Genomic DNA, 18,186 nt, shown 5'->3' with positions numbered 1-18,186 from the left:
CTGCGTCCAGTGCTCAGTTTTATGACATTCCTTCTAGGGAGGGCAAGGAGAACTTTCCAGAGGGTAAGCAGAGCGTAGGGGGTAGCGGCAGGCTATGGTTTCCTCAGCAACCTGAAGGTTTCAGGAAAAGGACACAACCACACTTCTGCTCTCTGATTTACAGCTGCTGATGGCTAAGGTGGGGGTGGGGTGGGGGAGGGAAGTGGGGGAGGGGATGTGGGTGGGGGTGAGGATAGAGCACAGTGAAGGATAAGGCTGACTGGTCCTTAGCCAGCACTGAGAGCCCGTGGCCAGGAGGGGCTGCAGCCAATGGGACCTCCATACAACATTCCTGCTTAAAGACCAGACTTGCGTCCTTAGGACACGGTACATGTGGGACTGAGGCTGGTTCTCCATCCTCAGGACAGGCTGACCTATAGTGCAGGAATAGAAAGACTGAGCATAGCATTGCCCAAGAATGTCCCCAGGGGAACCTCGGATCGAAATGAGTCACCACCCAGCCCATGCCTTCCTCCCCTCCCCCAGCTTTCTCCCTGGGTCAAGACACGAACAGCCCTGGTAGGAACTTGTTGCGGTGAACAGGGCAGGGCCCAGGACCAAAACGGGCCTTTGGAGCAAAATCATTTGCTCTCTCCAGGCCTGTCACTGCTCCCTTCTGGGACTCCTAGTGGATCACTAGAGGTGACAAGTGGACAAGTAGAAGGCACTGGAGAGTGAACCTGTTCCAAACCCTGATGATCCCTATCAAGCTACCAGCAGCTCAGCTTCGTACATATGACAACATAATTCTCAAGCGAGCTGGTCATGGTGGCTCATACCTTTAATCCCAGCATTCAGGAGGCTGAGATAGGAAAACTGCCACGGCTTCAAGGCCAGTCTGGCCGTCAGAGTGAGACCCTGTGTCATACAAACACAGAAAGGGGGCATAAGGTAGATGTTCCGTGTGTCTGTCTTGTAGACATTTAAACCTAGATTCTAAAATTCAACCAAAAGCTGTGTGTCCGTGCGTTTAGAATTTTCCTTCGGTCCGGATCTTCGACCTTTCACTCTCTCCCATTTGTTGTTGGCTCCTAGCAACAGCATGTGGATTATTTGGGAATCCCTGCTTTGTGGACCCAGGTTAAATGACTAGCTCAGGCGCCCATAACATGTGTAAAGCGACATCCACAGTTATGGATTCCAAACGGTAGATTGTGTTTCCTACCAAGTCACATCTCCCCCATTTTACCTGAGTATCCAGTAGGATCCATGGGATTAAAGGGTAGGTCTTGGCTGTTCGGTGAGGATGGTGTGGGAAACTCATCAGAGTGCCTTCCTTATTTTGGCACATTAGCCACACTAGTAAACACTCCCAACCACAGTGACTTTTACCTGGTGATTCCCGGGCCCTGTGTGGTGATTTACATGTACCCAGGTGCTGTTCTGTTGGCTAGCCAGGCCGATCCTGAAGGTCAGAGCCCTGGAACCAGCAGGCCGCTGACAGCAGCAGCAGCAGCCCAGTGGCCTCAAGGCTGTGACCGTGAGGAGCAGATGTGACAGCAGATTCCTGGCCCTGGTGTCCATCCCTGTGCCCAGAGAGTGGAGAGCCCTGAGCTAAGCGGGTACTCTCAGCACCAGACCCTGACTCTCGTCCCTCCCAGACCTGCCCTAGTCCCTGCTTGTCTCTGCCCGCGCGTCGTCCTTTCTGTGGTCCGTTCCTTCCAGGCATCTGCAGGGACAGTATCAGGAAAACAGATGCCTCCAGCCCTGATCACTGGGTCTGTTTCAGAGGAACCTGCTTGCTCCCTGCCCCAGCCCTGGCTGGGTGGCCTCAGGCCCTTCTGTCCTTCCCAAGGGTGGAAGGAAGCTCTGCTCATGTCAGATGACTCTGTTCTGGATGGGGAAACTGAGGCACAAACAGCAGTAACAGGCAGGACCACAGTGGAGCCACCAGCATATGCATTGACCCCTTTCCCAGCCCAGGAGCTTTTATTCCCAAGGCCTCCGGTGGCCAAGGGCAGGGCAGCAATGAACTGTGATGGCCGGATATTAAAGAGTAAAACTGTGTGAGCATTGGAGACCCGGCTGAGGTCTCCCGCTGCCCCTGCCAGCTCTGTGGCCGGAGATACTTTCTCATCAGAGACCTCAGGATCACTTCCTTTGGCTCTTACCCAGGGGATTCCTTCATTTCTTCACTCACTCATTCATTCATTCATCCATCCATTCATTCCTCCCACAAATAGTCATGCAGTGCCTACTATGTGCCCTGGGTTCCAGTTGTGGGGACAGTCACGCTGCCTGTGTCCTTTCAGAGATGAACTTCTAGTGGGAGAGACAGAGAATGCACACACTGCCATGAAGATGTTTGTCAGGGATGATAGACCCCCCCCCACAGCCCCCTCCAGGCTCTCAGTTTGGAGACAAGAGAACCTGAGAAGGGCTGGGCCGAGGGACTTCTGACCTGGGAGTCACACAGAAAGAATTCCCATCCTGATGCTGTGCGTACTCATTGTGATCTTGCTTTTCCTGGCCCACCTCTCTGAACCTCAGTTTCCCCTCTGTGAGATCGAGGTGCTCATTTTAAGGGGCTGCCAGGGCTTGAGTGAGGTGACAGCTGTGCTGGCCACATATCCAGACCGCCACATCTGTTCCTGCATTTGCATTCACAAGTACAGCCAGGAGAGTTGAGGCTCAGAGAGGTTGCGGTAGTCCCAAGTCATTTGTTTGTATCCTGTGCTTAATGCCCTCCACACAGCTGCCTTTACCCTCAGCCTGGGCCCTGTCCTGTCCCTAGATGTGCTGAGAGCTACTGCACTAGACTAAATGTGGATATGACCTGCAAGCTGAGAATCCTGTTCATAAGCTGGATTCGCATACTCAGTATATAAAATCCAAAACCAGGGGCTCCTATGGGAATCCCGATTTTACTAGTCCTCCGTGGCTTTTCGATTTTTTTACTGGCAAAAATTCACTCGGCCTGTTTTATTTCCAAATACATTTTTTATTTTAATTATGCGTGCATGTTCGTATGTGTGTGGGCATTTGTGTACATGAGTGCATGTGCTTGTCAGGGAGGGGTGAAGCTGATGCTTGGTGCCTTCCTTGACGGCCATCCCTTTGTTTACTGCAGAGCGCACTACTTCCACTAAGTCTAGCCAGCCAGCTCACCCTGCAGAGCCCATCTCTGCTACTGCAGGGCTGGCTTACAAGCAGCCACCTTGCCTGTCCAGCTTTGTCCGTTGGTTCTGAGGTCTGAATCTCCAACCTCGTGCTTCCACGGCAAGTCCTTTACTGCTCAGTACCTCCCCAGTCTTTGTTTCTGGTCTTGGTTTTAGACTTGAATTAGATTGAATAGCCCACAATTTATTTATATTTATTGATGGCTACTTGGTTCTTTCCAGTTTACTTGAATGAAGTTGCTTTGACCTGGGCTTAATGATGCTGCCTTAGAGACCTAGTCACTTGGAAGCTAAGGCAGAGGCATTTCCAGTTTAAGGCTTGCCTGGGAACTTTACTGAGACCCTGATTATAAACATGAGTAACACCAACCACAACAAAAACAAAAGGCAGCTCAAACCACCTGTCTCCCCTGGGGCCTTGCCTTTACAGGCAAGCACTTCTACCCTTGAACTAAACTCAAGACCACCTCCATTTTTGGAAAGTCTTGATAGATGACGACTTTCCGCAGCCTTCTTCAGCTTGATGGTGCTACATTTCTTAGGATGTTTGGCTTTTTCTGCCTGTCAGGTCTGAGGTCACAGCCAGCCCACATCTTTCCTGGTTCTAGAGAAACCGAATATGGAAGCGGGCCAGATGAGATTCCCCACAGCCCTCGTCCCACCACGGGTTACAGGGCATCTGTGTGCTGACGCTCGGTGCAGACTGGCAGAGGGGAAGGGGTCAGGGAGCACGAGAGCTGCATCAGGTAGGATGGACTCGGGCTGTCCCCATCCCTGTGGTGCCAGCAGTGAGCACATCTCTGAGAACCTCCTGACACCCCCAGGTCCATCAGACCCAGCAGGGGGACAGTGGCTTCCTTGAGGACAGAACATGTTGAGAGTCACCTCCACCCCAACATGCCACTGTTCAACTCCAGGCTCACTCATTTCCATGTTAACAGACCTTGAGTAGTGTGTGTGTGTGCGTGTGTGTGTGCATGTGTGTGTGCATGTGTGTGTGCGTGTGTGTGTGTGCATGTGTGCGCGTGTGTGTGCATGTGTGTGCGTGCATATGTGTGTGTGTGTGTGTGTGTGTGTGTGTGTGTGTGTGTGTGTGTGTGTGTGTGTGTGTGCATGTGTGTGTGTGTGTGTGTGTGCGTGTGTGTGTGTGTGTGTGTGTGTGCATGTGTGTGTGTGCATATGTGTGTGCGTGTGTGTGTGCATGTGTGTGTGCATGTGTGTGTGTGTGTGTGTGTGTGTGTGTGTGTGTGTGTGTGTGTGTGTGCATATGACCTTGGCAAAGAACCTTTTCTGGGCCTCAGTTTCCTCTCTGAACTCCAACCTTGACGACCTCAGTTCTTACCCAAACTATGCCCACCCTTTCCTAAGGCTGGGGAATCCTTTAGGGATGAGTCATGGAGTAGAGAAACACTCTGGCCACCTCCTCACAAAAGCCGCCTCCTCTCCCCTCAGGCAAGAGGGGATGTGTCATCACGGACCACGTCCTTGAGTTTCTTCTGGAGGAATTGGTCCTTGCTCACATCTCCTGGGAATTATTTTTTACCTCGGCAGGCTTGATGTGGTCGCCTGTGCGGGTGTTCCCTTTTAATTTGGGGTCTGGAGCCAGCTGAGGACTGGACCGGTAATTATGTGTGCAGAGCCGTTTATGGAAACGGCCTGTCAAGAAAGCCAGTGCAGAGGGAGACTCAGCTGAAAATACCTCAGGAGTGAGGCTGGGCCTCACCACAGCACTGAGGCTCCTGCTGGGAGAAATTCCTTCAGGTGCAGGATGCACGGGTCACCAACCCCAGGGCCCCACCCTCCTCTGAGATCCTACAGGAGTCCAGGGTGGGCCCCTCAGCCTTTGGTACCAGCAGCACGGAGCAGTTAGACCCCGCCCCTTTTCCTCAGGACCTAGGGAACCCATCCCCACCCTCAAGGACCCCATGAGGAAAGGAAGCAAATCTCACAGCAAGCGCAGACATCACAGTATCCAGTGGGGACTCACCGTGATATGGTCGCACGGACCAACAGCAGCACCCGAGCCCTGGGAGCCAGTGTCCCAGGAAGAGCAGAAGCTCACCCTCTGTCCACGAAACACAGGCTGCTGCAGGCAGCCGGTCCACCAGACACGTTCAGCTACTGCTCTAAAGAGCTACCATCTAGAAAGGCAGCTAAGTCAGGGACATAACCCGTTGTCGGCACAAGGGAAGGGGACAGACCCACAGCCTGGTCACACGCCACCACTGACAGAAGTCAGAGCAGGAAATCAAACAGAGCAGAAACAGAGCAGCTCCTGGTGCCAGGAGCTGAAGTAGAAACTACAGAGAAATGCAAGTCTACTGGCTTGCCCACCGTGGCTTGTTGAGCCAGGTCAGGACTACTTGCCTAGGGAGTGGTGCCACCATACACAGTGGGCGGGGTCCTGGAATATCAATCATAAGTCAACACCACACAGGCTTGCCTGCAGGCCCGTCTAATGGAGGCCTTGTCTCAATTGTGGTTTCCTCTTCTCAGATAACTCGAGCTTTTGTCAAAGTGGCACGAACTAACCAGCACAGGTACCTGGGGAGACCAAGTGTAGCTTTCTCTGTGGCCAGGACATTGCTTTCGCCATGTCTTTTCAAGGCTTTGTGCGGTGTGTGTGTGTGGGGTACCGACACTTACCTGTTGACCTTAGTTGTTACTTTCTCCAAGACTGTACTGAGCACCCTATGGGAAGCATCCGACCCCTCTCCCATCATTCTGGAACCCATGACTCCTTAACTACCTACAAAGAACTGACATTGCCCAGTTGGGGGAGGCGTGGGGAGGCAATGATTCTGGGGTCACACCCTTTACCTCACACATCTACAAGACTTTTTACCATTACTTTCTATTTTTTCTTTCTTTCTTCCTTTATTTATTTATTTTTTTTTTCCGGAGCTGGGGACCGAACCCAGGGCCTTGTGCTTGCCAGGCAAGCGCTCTACCACTGAGCTAAATCCCCAACCCCTTCTTCCTTTATTTTTATTTCTTTCTTCCTTTATTTTCTTTTTTAAAGATTTGTTTGTTTGTTTATTTATTTATTTATTTATTTATTTATTTATTTATTTATTATATGTAAGTACATTGTAGCTGTACCAGAAGAGGGCATCAGATCTCATTACAGGTGGTTGAGAGCCACCATGTGGTTGCTGGGGATTGAACTCTGGACCTCTGGAAGAGCAGACAGTGCTCTTAACCACTGAGCCATCATCTCTCCAGCCCCCTCCCTCTTGTTCTTTAAACCTCCTTAGTGCTGAGCTTAACTGTCTTGCTCACTTTGGTTCCCCTCCCCACCTAGACAGTGAACAGAGAGAGAACTACATCTGTTAGAGAAAGATTACGAAAATCTTGCTCTGATTATAGAACTTCAAAAACGCCCCGAGGTGCTGTGCGACTCTATCCTTTCCATCCCCTGGCCAGGGACTGCAACCTCCACCTGCCCCTACGGAAGCAAATCTTTTAGCCAGCCCTCCCCAGCCCCACTATGCACCAGCCATTACAGCCTTCGGGTCCTTAGAGGAAGACGGAAAGCTGTCTTCAGGTTTGCTTGGGCAGCAACCTAGTGCTTTCTAGGACCTGGCTTGTGACCAGCAAGCCTAGTGGCCACAGAGGAAATTGTTAAAGACTTGGAAACACATAATTAAAACCTCTGTTAGGTTTGGGGAAGACATAGCTGCTTTAACTCTTGCTTTCTGGAAACACAGATATTTCAGCATTTGAAAGCCAAAGGAAGGTCTGGGTGGTGGTGGGTACACACTTAATCCCAGCACACAGGAGGCAGAGGCATATGGGACTCTGAGTTTGGTCTACAGAGTGAGTTCAAGGACAGCCAGGGCTACACAGAGAAACCTTTTCTTAACCCCAACTTTCCCCCAACCCTTGCCAAAAACAAAACAAACAAACAAAAAACCCCAAGCAAACAAACAAACAAGCAAAGCAAAGTGAAAACCAAAGAGAATGTGCAGGGGATGCTCCCTAAATATTCCTCCGTGGGCGTGTCTGTGCTTTGGATAAAAGTGGGATTTGTGCTTCAGATTTGGCCTCTGCCCTAACAGCTGCACCCACCCTGGGTCACACTTGTCACCTCTGTCCTATCCTCTCTTCAACTTTTTGCGGTCTCCTAGTCGGGCTCTCAGACTCTGTGGCTCTCCCTAGCTCTGAGAGGAGGAGGCGCTGTGATGACCCACTCCCACTTTGTCTTCCAGTGGAGCGCGACCGTACCCTGGGCTACCAGGAGCCACACTGGAAGGAATTCCACTTTGACCTAACCCAGATCCCTGCTGGTGAGGCTGTCACAGCCGCTGAGTTCCGGATATACAAAGAGCCCAGCACCCGCCCGCCCAACACAACCCTCCACATCAGCATGTTTGAAGTGGTCCAGGAGCGCTCCAACAGGTACCTCCCTCTGCCCAGGTGCCCACCCCACCTCATAGCCTCGTGGTCCAGTCTCCAGCAGGGGTCCAGTCCCGAGGGTGCATTTCCAAGAGAGGAGAGGGAAGCCTCCTAGGAGAGGGGCCTCAGACATGAGAAAGGGACTTGGCCTGGAACTCCTGCCACCACTGTAGCTGTGGGGCCCTCACTAGGTCACAGCACGGAGCCACTGAGCCAGTGTCCCCATCAGCACCTGGACTCTGTACTACATCAAGGGCCGATTATCAGGGAAATGTGGCACCAAAGGAGGCCAGCCAGAGCCAAGCAGGGAAGAGGCTCTGAGATTGGTCCCCCAGGCAGGCACGAGATACAGGCAGCTGTGCCAGCCTGCCTCAGCCCTTGGTTAATTGTTCTTTCATGTCCACAGGGAGTCTGACTTGTTCTTTTTGGATCTTCAGACGCTCCGGTCTGGGGACGAGGGCTGGCTGGTGCTGGACATCACAGCAGCCAGTGACCGATGGCTGCTGAACCATAACAAGGACCTGGGACTCCGCCTCTATGTGGAAACCGAGGATGGTGAGGCTCCAGGACTTAGCAGGGAGCTGCCCCGGGGTCTTGGGAGGTGGTTCCAGCAGAGGCCACCAGGCCAGTACACAGAGCCCTCTCACTGGGGAGGAGGATGGTTAGCCTTTCCCGAGGACTTGAGCAGACTGGTGAGAGCCTGGACATGGGGAGGCCCCAGCCAGGAATGCCTTCTGTTCCCTCATACATAGCAACTGACCTCCTGAGAGCCAGGGTCCTCTCGGGGGTGGGGTGGGGAAGGGTCCTTCTCTCTGGGCAGCAGACCTCCACTCAGAGAGGTTCTGTACGAGGAAGGAAGAGTGGGAGATCTGCATCCCAGGTTTTCTGAGCTCAGAGCCTGAGGTTTCACAGCCCTGCAGAGTTGTAACTCAGCACAGAAGCCTGTTTCCATGGATACAGAGGTTTATACTTCACTCACAGGGGTTTCCTGGGACATTTCCTTTATGTCAGGCAGGGAGGAGAAAAAGGACAACAGGGCAGGATCCTGGTCACTCTGGAGTCCTGGAGTTGATAACTTGGAAGGAGAGGGCAACGAGGTGGAAGGCAGGGATCCCTCTGAGTTAGGGAAAAGTGACAAGGTGCTTGGAGAGTTTAGGGGACTTTAACAGCAGGGGGGTGACAGATGGGACTGCAAAGACGACTAACTTCAGCCCCTCCAGGAGGGGATGCTAACCGGGCTCTGCCCCACCCCCACCCCCACCTCCACCCCTGCTTCCGGGCAGCTCTCTTGAGTACAGTGGAGCCCGGCACTCACTGCCAGTTGTCAGCGGCATTACATGGGTTTGGAGCGTCTTTCCAAGGCTCTTGAGACGCAGGCTAGGCAGCAGGGATGGCCAAGGGTGTCCTCAGCAGAGTGAGACTATGGCCATCCCTGTCAGTGTCCTCCTCCCTGCTCTATGACGCAGCGCAGAGGTAATGTGCGTTGTTCTCACAAGGTGCTCCTGGCCTTTCCCTCTCTGTCCCTGAGCTGGGAGCCCCGTGGCTCGCGGACGATGGCGGCGCTGAGGCTTCTGGCCTGGGCGTTCTCACGCCCGGTCTCTGCTCACCGCCCACGGCCCCGTTGCCCCACCACCCTAATCCGCCACTATCCTACGACCCGCCACGGAAAGTCAAATTCTACACGGACCCGGTGAAGGCGGTGGAGGGCATCAAGGACGGGGCGAGCGTCATGCTCGGGGGCTTCGGGCTCTGCGGCATCCCGGAGAACCTGATCGGTGCGCTGAAGACCAAGGGCGTGAGGGACCTGAAGATCATCAGCAGCAACGTGGGCGTGGACGACTTCGGCCTGGGCATTTTGCTGGCCTCCAGGCAGGTCAGGCGCGTGGTGTGCTCCTACCTGGGGGAGAACAAGCTGTGTGAGCAGCTCTACCTAGCGGGGAAGCTGGAACTGGAGATGACGCCGCAGGGAACCCTGGCAGAGCGCATCCGCGCGGGTGGCACGGGTGTGCCCGCCTTCTACACGCCCACTGGCTACGGCACGCAGGTGCAGGAAGGGGGCGTCCCGATTCGGTACTCTCCCGAAGGCCACCTGATTACTCTAAGTCAGCCGCGGGAAGTGCGCGAGTTCGAGGGCCAACACCACCTGCTGGAGCGCGCTATCCGCGCTGACTTCGCCCTGATCAAGGGCTGGAAGGCTGACCGCTCGGGCAATGTGATCTTCAGGGGCAGCGCGCGCAACTTCAACGTGCCCATGTGCAAGGCCGCGGACATCTCGGTGGTGGAGGTGGAGGAGATCGTGGACGTGGGTACTTTCGCCCCGGAGGACATCCACATCCCCAACATTTACGTGAAACGCGTGATCAAGGGGCCGAGGTTCGAGAAGCGCATAGAGCGCCTGACCACACGTGACAGCCCGCCCGCACCCGGGAGCAAAGACCAGGACTCTAAAAGGACGCGCATCATCAAGCGCGCGGCTCTCGAGTTCAAGGACGGCATGTATGCCAATCTGGGCATCGGGATCCCTGTCTTGGCCAGCAACTACATCAGCCCCAAGATGACCGTCTACCTGCACAGTGAAAACGGGATCCTGGGCTTGGGCCCGTTCCCTTTGAAAAATGAAGTAGATCCCGACATCATCAACGCGGGCAAGCAGACAGTGACGGTGATTCCCGGGGGCTGTTTCTTCGCCAGCGATGACTCTTTTGCCATGATCCGCGGCGGACACATCCAACTGACCATGCTAGGTGCCATGCAAGTTTCTAAATACGGCGACCTGGCCAACTGGATGGTGCCAGGCAAGAAGGTGAAGGGCATGGGCGGGGCCATGGACTTGGTGTCTAGTAAGAAAACCAAAGTGGTGGTCACCATGGAGCACTGCACCAAGACAAAGGAGCCCAAAATCTTAGAGAAATGCACCATGCCGCTGACTGGCAAGTCCTGCGTCGACCTCATCATCACAGAGAAAGCGGTGTTTGAAGTGGATCGGAGTAAGGGACTGAAGCTCGTGGAGCTGTGGGAGGGCTCGTCGTTGGACGAGGTCAAGGCCACCACTGGCTGTTCGTTTAAGGTGTGCCCCAACCTCAAGCCCATGCAGCAGATTAAATCTGATGCTTGAGGAGCTCTCCAGGGACGATCTGCGAGTTAGTGACAACTGGACATCCTCAGCAGCACCTGGCCACTGTGACACACTGGCTCCTCACTCTGGCGTCCTGCTGCTGGATGGTATCTATCAAGAGCCATGTGATTTTAATTAAAAACCCTAACCTGCACCCGTGTGTCCTGTCCCTCCCTAACTAAAGCCTTCTGATCAAACCACTGAGAACACTGGGCCCCCTCTCCCACTCTGTGACATTCGCATACAAGGCTCCAGAGGGTTCCCTGAGAGGTCTCAACACCAGTGCTGCCCCTCATAACTGAGTCACAAAACATGGAGAAAGCCATGGGGCTGGAAGACATCCTACCCAGAGTGCACCTGGTGCCACTTTACTGCTGCCACGAAATGCAGGACTGTGGACCCCGATCAGGAGGCGGAACCTCATTTCCTCCCTCAGGATTGTCTTCTCAGGCGCTCGTTCTGTCCTTAATTTTGTTCCCCTGAATCCTGCCTGCACCCAGCTTCCTCCCGGGAGCTGTTTGTGTGTCCCGAGAAAGGAGGCAGGTGTGTTTCCTGTTGGGTCAGACTTTGGGAAGATGGTCAGTGCTGGTTCTCCACCTGGAAGACCCACTATGCACTGACAGTCCCACTGTGTGTGGGAAGAAGCTGGGCCTTAGCACAGGTGGAGTCCAAAACCTGATCAATGGCATTGATGGGCTCCTGCCTGAAGTGCAGTATCCACGTTGCCTATGCCACACTGACATTCTGTTCCGGAAGTCCGGCTGGCCTGACTTCCTGACCCCAGTGTCGCAACTCTGGGATCTGTCACTCTGCATCTGTGAGCTCGCAACTAAAGTGAGAAAAGCGTGTGTGTGTGTGTGTGTGTGTGTGTGTGTGTGTGTGTGTGTGTGTGTACGTGCACACACTGAGAAAGCATTCACTGTCCCCTCATGTGTTTCTCTCCAGAGCTGGGAAGCCTGGTGCCCACTACTAGTTGGGGTCCGATCTAATGATGGGGCACAAGGAGCAAAGCTGTTAGGGCAGGTGCACTCTGGCCTGGCCAAGGAGCAGCTTCTCCAGGTCTCTCAGAAACAGAACTCTGAGAAGAGAAGCCTTGGTCCCTCTGAGCCTCAGTCCCACCCTCTCTCCGGCCTCTGCCTTGTGCTGGGCAGGGTAGGAGTCGCTATGTCTGCAGCTGCTCTTCCAGGCATTGAATAGTTCGTCTTCAGTGGGTCTTAACTTGTGAACCTGTAAAATGGGAACCTTGGCTTAGCTGAACCCATGGGCTCTCAGTCCGGCTCACCTTACCTTGATAGCCTCCAAATGTCCCCAGCCCACACGGCAACTCCCCACTCTGGCTCTGAGGAGTTCAGTCAGGGGCTGCTCTGGAGCAGTTCTGTGTGCACTGACGCACTGATGCCTGGAGCACTGATGGCCTCTGTCCCCAGCAGCCATGGCTCTAGGTCTTCACAGTAAGTAACAGGGACTCAGGGCCTGCCCTGGGTCCAAGCCTGCCCCTTGTGTCATTTGTGACTTTCAAGGCCCTTCCTGCTCACAGCTGCTCTGTCCTCCCAGTGTGTGGCCCCGAGGCCCTCCCCAGCTCTGCCTCTGTGCCAGAGATGCTGCCTGCTCACAGCACCTGCTCCCCGCCATCTTCACTCTGCACCCCATCCTTCCTGCCTGCCTCATCCGCATCTCTTCTGGGGGGCACAGTGCAGCCCCCACATTCGTTGGTGGCAGGTGAGGTCATAGGTCGAAGGTTGAGTTGATGAGTTTTCCTTTCACGTGGCTGGCGAACACCTGGTGTGGAGCCCAGCTGCTTGAAGGGCTCACCCTTGAGTGGACTGTCCCCAGCAGGCCGACAGTGGCCTTGACCTCAGTGGATTAGGGAGAGCCTGGTGGAGTGCAAGCCGTGTAAACAGACTTGAGTGCGCATGCACATACGTGTGTGTTTTGTTTCATCCTGGATTTGTGTTGGGGTCGTACCTAGGGCTTCATACTGACCAAGCAGGCGCTCTCCCACCGAGCTGTGGCCTCCGCCCTTTGGGTTCTTTTCCACTTCTTCCAGCACTGGTAGTGGAATCCGGGGCCTAGAGCTCACTAAGCAAGAACCCTTCCTCTGAGCCGCATCAGCGCCTGAGATTTCATATGAGGATGTATGCAAGGATGTGTGCATTGGTGCTTGTAACAAGCCAGCTGAACAACCTCGCTGTGTTAGTGACACAGAACGTGAGCGTCGTCGGGCTTTGGTGTGAGGAATCTCACAGGGGCGCAGAGGGAAATGGTTCCCAGTCCTGTTATGACACCAGAAGGGAACCTGACTGCAGATGGGAGGTGAAACCCCCAAAGCGAGCTGCTGCATGCGAGTGGGTATTCTAGAGACTGATTCTGTGGTTGTTATACTGTTCGACTGTTTGGTTGGTTTTTAATAATGTTTTGTATTTATGATTTGAAATTTTCATACATGTATACAATGTATTTTTGTCATATCTATCCACCACTACCTACTTCTACTTCATCTAATGCTTCCCTGTGTGCTTCCCTTCTTCTCATTGGGTATTATGAGAGCACTGCTACCCATCCACACATAACTGTGGGGGCCATCCTTGGGTGTGGAGACAACCTAATAGCCACCAGATCTTTGTGCTGGTTTTTTTTGGGGGGTTTCTTTTTTTTCGGAGCTGGGGACCGAACCCAGGGCCTTGCGCTTCCTAGGCAAGCGCTCTACCACTGAGCTAAATCCCCAACCTTGTTTTTTTTTTTTTTTTTTTCTTTTTTCTTTTTTTTCCGGAACTGGGGACCGAACCCAGGGCCTTGCGCTTCCTAGGCAAGCTCTCTACCACTGAGCTAAATCCCCAACCCCTGTCTTGTTTTTTAAAAAGCAGGATTTCATGTAGGCTATCCTGGCCCGGCTGGTCTGCTTCAACAACAAGCACCACACTCCAGACAGCCTTTCATGGTCACCTTCTTCAGGGCCAGTTGGAGTCCTGTGCAGGCCCCACAGACAAACAGCAAGACCACTGAAGAAGCAGCAGCCCACTGTGTAGGCTGGGCCATCATGCCAGTGTAATAGAGTGCTTCTGCATTTAGAAAGGACAGGGGCCACAGGCAGGGTCCACTAGCAAAGCCATAGCTGGTGGTGTAAGTTGACCTCTTGTGTCGACTGTGGAGGCATCTGCTGTCCTTAGTGGATCTGGGTGAAATCCCCCTGTCTAGGCTCCACTCTTCCTGTGGACAGGGCTCTGGTCTGACTCCCTGAAGCCCCCTCCTTTGTTTGAAGCCATTGGCAGGCCCAGTGAGCACACTTGGCACTGGAATGAGCAGGATGTGAACTGAACCCCCAACTTTGTGGCTTCTCTGACTTCTCTCCCTGTTCTGCCTGGGGCCTTGGTTGTAGGAATCAGAGAGGCAGTGAATGTCTTACCCTAGAATGAACAAGCTTGCTGTGCTGGGAGAATAAGCCCAAGGTTTGACCTCGCAGAAGCTGCTATGACCTGATATGTCATGAACCACACATCCTACTCCCCAGAAAATGCAGGCTGATAGGACCAGGATGTTGGGTCATCGGACCAAGGGAGCCCCAACTTGAGCATCACTGGCAGAGGACTCTGGTCATCTCTGAGTAGGCTATGACTTGGGGTTCCAAGAGGATATACTGAGGAAATTAAGGGGGGAACCCCTGTTACTTGTCAAATGTTTCCCAAGTCTATATCAGGTTATCACTAGCAGGGATTCCTGTGGCTATGAAGGTTCCTGTCCGTGTCACCTCAGACCTGCTGTCTTGGGTTGGTCTCCAGATGAGAAAACAGGTTCCTAAATGCCATACCACCGCCCACAAGTCACTCTCTCCTTGCCTCTGTCTCCCAGGGCACAGCTTGGATCCTGGCCTGGCTGGTCTGCTTGGACAAACAGCACCACGCTCCAGACAGCCTTTCATGGTTGGTTTCTTCAAGGCCAGCCAGAGTCCTGTGCGGGCCCCTCGAACAGCAAGACCATTGAAGAAGAAGAAGAAGTTAAATCAAGTCAACCAACTGCCGAACTCCAACAAACACCTAGGAATCTTTGGTGAGCGCAAGGCTGATATCTGAGGCCTCCTTTAGAGTGGAGTCTCTTCTGGTCCCTCTAGGTCTGACTAGAGCCCCTTGTCCCTTACAGTATGCCTGGCAGGGAGGGTGGGCCACAGCCAACAGTCTGCAGAGGAAAGCAGACGCTGTGTGTACTCTGGGGTCCTGTTGGCATGTTCACTGGAGTGTCTGGAGGCCTCCCAGGCAGCAAGGGGAGGACTTCCTGAACACAGCCACAGCCTGTGGTGACGAAGCCACAAAAGGACGGTGGAGCTGGGTCCTGGCAAGAGCAGGGATCCAGAAGTGGAACTTGTGATTCCAGTGGTTCAAGTTTCCTACTGTCCTTCATTGTAGATGTGCCTGTCACATCACCACTGGAGTACCCATGACCACTCTGTAGGGCAGGACCCCTGAATAGGCTGTGCCTTCTTGTCCTTCCAGATGATGGCCACGGTTCCCTCGACAGAGAGGTTTGCCGCAGACACGAGCTCTACGTCAGCTTCCATGACCTCGGCTGGCTGGTAATTTCTGCCTTTTCTCTGCCTGCCTCCTGTACACCCTGGGGTCTCCATGGTGGGGGTGGGGCTACTGTGCCTTTATTGTGTATAAAAGCCATGCAAACGAAGGCAGTTTGCTCGTGCTCTGTCCAGTAAGCCACCAGCACTACAACAGGGAAACTGAGGCTGGGTGGCCAGGGCCTCTCGGCTCTTCCTGCTACAGCTGCTGCAGGAGGCATAGGGGCAGCAGTGGAGGAGGCTGCAGGGGAGGAGGAGGTGTGAGGGCAGAGCTGGGGTCCTCACCTGTTGAGATGAGGGTTACTGAGGGGATGAGGGTACAGACCGCCTCAGGTGATCCTGTTAAAGCTGCTATGCTGATGGTCTATGGAATGACATTCATGTGACTCAGCCTTTCCCATCCACAGGACTCTGTCATTGCCCCCCAGGGCTACTCAGCCTATTACTGTGCCGGGGAGTGCATCTACCCACTGAACTCCTGCATGAACTCCACCAACCACGCCACTATGCAGGCCCTGGTCAGTATCACAGTGCTTCTGTTGGGACCTGAGGGACTGGACAGGCATGAGGGTAGAAAGAGCAATGGCAGAAGGGAACTTTCTCTGCAGACTCAGCCATGATGTTTGGTTTCTGCCCCTCAGTAAGTGGCGTTGCTCACATGGGTGCCCCCCGGACCTGACTTGTGTCCTGTGTATCCTGTTAGAGCTGGCTGTTCACGTGTGCTCACCCATTATGGCTGGGTTACTCATGATCCCCCAGCTTCTTGGGGAACTGGCTCCTCCCTGGTCTGTTCCCCACTTCTTTCCTGGCTGCCTGCGGTCCCAGGTTGTAATGCTGAGAAGCTGCAGTCTAAGAAACTCTGTGACGGAAGTTGCTAGTAGGCAGGCAGCTACAACTGCCTTTCGCCTATGTTTGTGCTTGTAGAATCTGGTATTGAGACTTCCTTCTAGAACACTGTCTGGGATCCTAGCACCCCATGACCCTTGGCCTTGTGTTTACCTAATAGGCAATTTTGTCTCAACTTCTTTGGGGGCCCGGATACATATCAGGTATCATATACATCAGATGTTTACATTACGACAATTCATAACAGTAGCAAAACTAGAGTTATGAAGTAGCAACTAAGTAATTTCATGGGTGGGATCACCACATTAGGAGCTGTATTAGAGGGTCACTGCATTAGGAAGGTTGCACACTGCTGCCCTGGAGTGAGCATCAGGACTTAACAAGAGCTGCTTCGAGGCACTAGGAAGGTGTCCTCTCACAAAGGACACTGGTGTTTGCTGGGTGCCTGGAGCCACTGTGCTCAGAGATGCTCAGCCTGATGGTTTAAAGATGGGTAGAAGGATTGGCACCTGTTCCAAGCTCAGTGACACCGTCAGGCAGCTGAGGCTGAGCTGCATCAAGGTTAGGGGGAGGTGTTCTTGAATTTATCCATTTGTCCCAGGAACATTTCTAGTTCAATCTGCAAGAGAGACTGTCCCTTCCAACAATGACATCTGTCTGGTGGTAAAGCAGAGCAGTATGGGGCAGTGGGGTCCCAGAAGGTACCTCAGTATATCCAGTGCTGGGACCAGCAAGCTTATCTGAGTCTCCACGGTGGATGTGACAGTAGACCAATGGCGGAGAGTGCCGTGGGGCTTGTGTGTCAGCACCTCCACCGGTGCCTGGGCTGTGTCTCGAGGGCAGTGGTCAGGGCAAATGCGCAGGGTGGGACCTGCCCTGGCGACAGGTAGTCAAGGCACTGGGGGGGGGCAGTGGGTGGGAACTGGGTTCATCAGGCTCATGGCTCCCTGCATCCCTCCCTACTAGGTACATCTGATGAAGCCAGATATCGTCCCCAAGGTGTGCTGTGTGCCCACCGAGCTGAGTGCCATTTCTCTGCTCTACTATGATAGAAACAATAATGTCATCCTTCGCAGGGAGCGCAACATGGTGGTCCAGGCCTGTGGCTGCCACTGAGTCCCTGCCCGAGAGCCTGCTGCCATCCCATTCGCCTGGCCAGGCCCCTCTTCCAAGGCAGGAACCAGGACTTTATCAGCCCCAAGGCTGACAGGGAAGGCAGTGCTTTAACTGTCCACATTCGGTCCTTTCACAGGCTTCGCCCTCCCCTGGCCCCTGTTCTTTCTCTGCCCAAGAGTGACCTCAGTCCCCAAACAGTCCCGATCTCTGGCAGAGGATTGGCTCATCTGTGGAGGGTTTGTGACAGCTAATCTTGGTTGTCAACCTGACACCTGGACCGTCTAATAGGGAGTGGCCTCCATCTGACTGGCACACAGGTACCTGTGGGGCATTTTTTCGATGGAGGAAAGTCCAAACCAATGTGGGCAGTAGAGTCCCTGAGCAGGTTGTATAAGAAGCAGCGTTCTTCCATGGTTAATGCTTCTGTTCTGCCCCGACTTCCCTCAGCAGTGAACTATGATGGAGAAGTACAAGCCAAATAAGTAAAGCCTTTCCTCAAGTTGTTTTTGGTCATGGTGTTCCATACACACAGGGCTCCAGTATGACTCTGTGGCTAGCGAGGCAGAGCACAAGGAGAGGAAGGGATGGACACGCAGGTCCTCCAAGCCAGTTGGGTGTCCGCAGCTGCATCCTGCCCTCAACCCCTCAGGCACAGTCACAGGAATCCGAGATCTCCTGGCAGTCTCTGCTAAGCTCCATACGTGGCCTGGCCAGGTTCTTCAACAGGCCCAAGTACTGTGGTCCCTCACTTCAAATGCCTGTGCAAAGTCTAGGTCCTACTCACTGAGGCTGACTTCTATGTATAATAGCAAGGTCAGTCTGCCTTGGCCATGTCTAGATGTTCCTGTGACAGATTAATATTTAATTTATGGAGTAAGGCAGAAGGTAGGCGGGCCTCACTGAAGACAGACCCCCACAAGCACAAGCCAATTCACTAGTCAGTACATATGCACACACTCGTGTACACACACGCACACACACATACACACACCCCG

At 53.6% G+C, this 18,186-nt stretch overlaps 2 protein-coding genes across 5 annotated transcripts in view; both read left to right on the top strand.

Moving 5' to 3' along the window:
* The window catches only part of LOC116897079 (bone morphogenetic protein 8B), a 24,405-nt gene that overhangs the window by 1,524 nt on the left and 4,695 nt on the right, over positions 1–18,186 (top strand). Inside the window, exons 2-7 of one of the 4 annotated variants that reach the window (XM_032898707.1) lie at positions 7,370–7,559; positions 7,963–8,111; positions 14,518–14,715; positions 15,156–15,235; positions 15,637–15,747; positions 17,042–17,510. In XM_032898707.1, coding sequence (XP_032754598.1) covers positions 7,370–7,559; positions 7,963–8,111; positions 14,518–14,715; positions 15,156–15,235; positions 15,637–15,747; positions 17,042–17,191 — 878 coding nt within the window. In that variant the 3' untranslated portion in view covers positions 17,192–17,510. Of the gene's footprint in view, positions 1–7,369; positions 7,560–7,962; positions 8,112–14,517; positions 14,716–15,155; positions 15,236–15,636; positions 15,748–17,041; positions 17,511–18,186 lie in introns of those variants that run through there. The other 3 variants (XM_032898717.1, XM_032898726.1, XM_032898735.1) reach the window with 3 other exon arrangements.
* On the top strand, positions 8,832–10,825 carry LOC116897069 (succinyl-CoA:3-ketoacid coenzyme A transferase 2A, mitochondrial-like). The gene is given in 2 exon segments (XM_032898697.1): positions 8,832–9,224; positions 9,227–10,825. Coding segments are annotated over 2 exon segments (1,656 nt in total). The 5' UTR covers positions 8,832–9,013; the 3' UTR covers positions 10,672–10,825.

Source organism: Rattus rattus, chromosome 1 (assembly GCF_011064425.1).
Source record: "Rattus rattus isolate New Zealand chromosome 1, Rrattus_CSIRO_v1, whole genome shotgun sequence".
NCBI lineage: Eukaryota > Metazoa > Chordata > Mammalia > Rodentia > Muridae > Rattus > Rattus rattus.
This window is presented reverse-complemented; position numbering and strand designations above follow the sequence as displayed.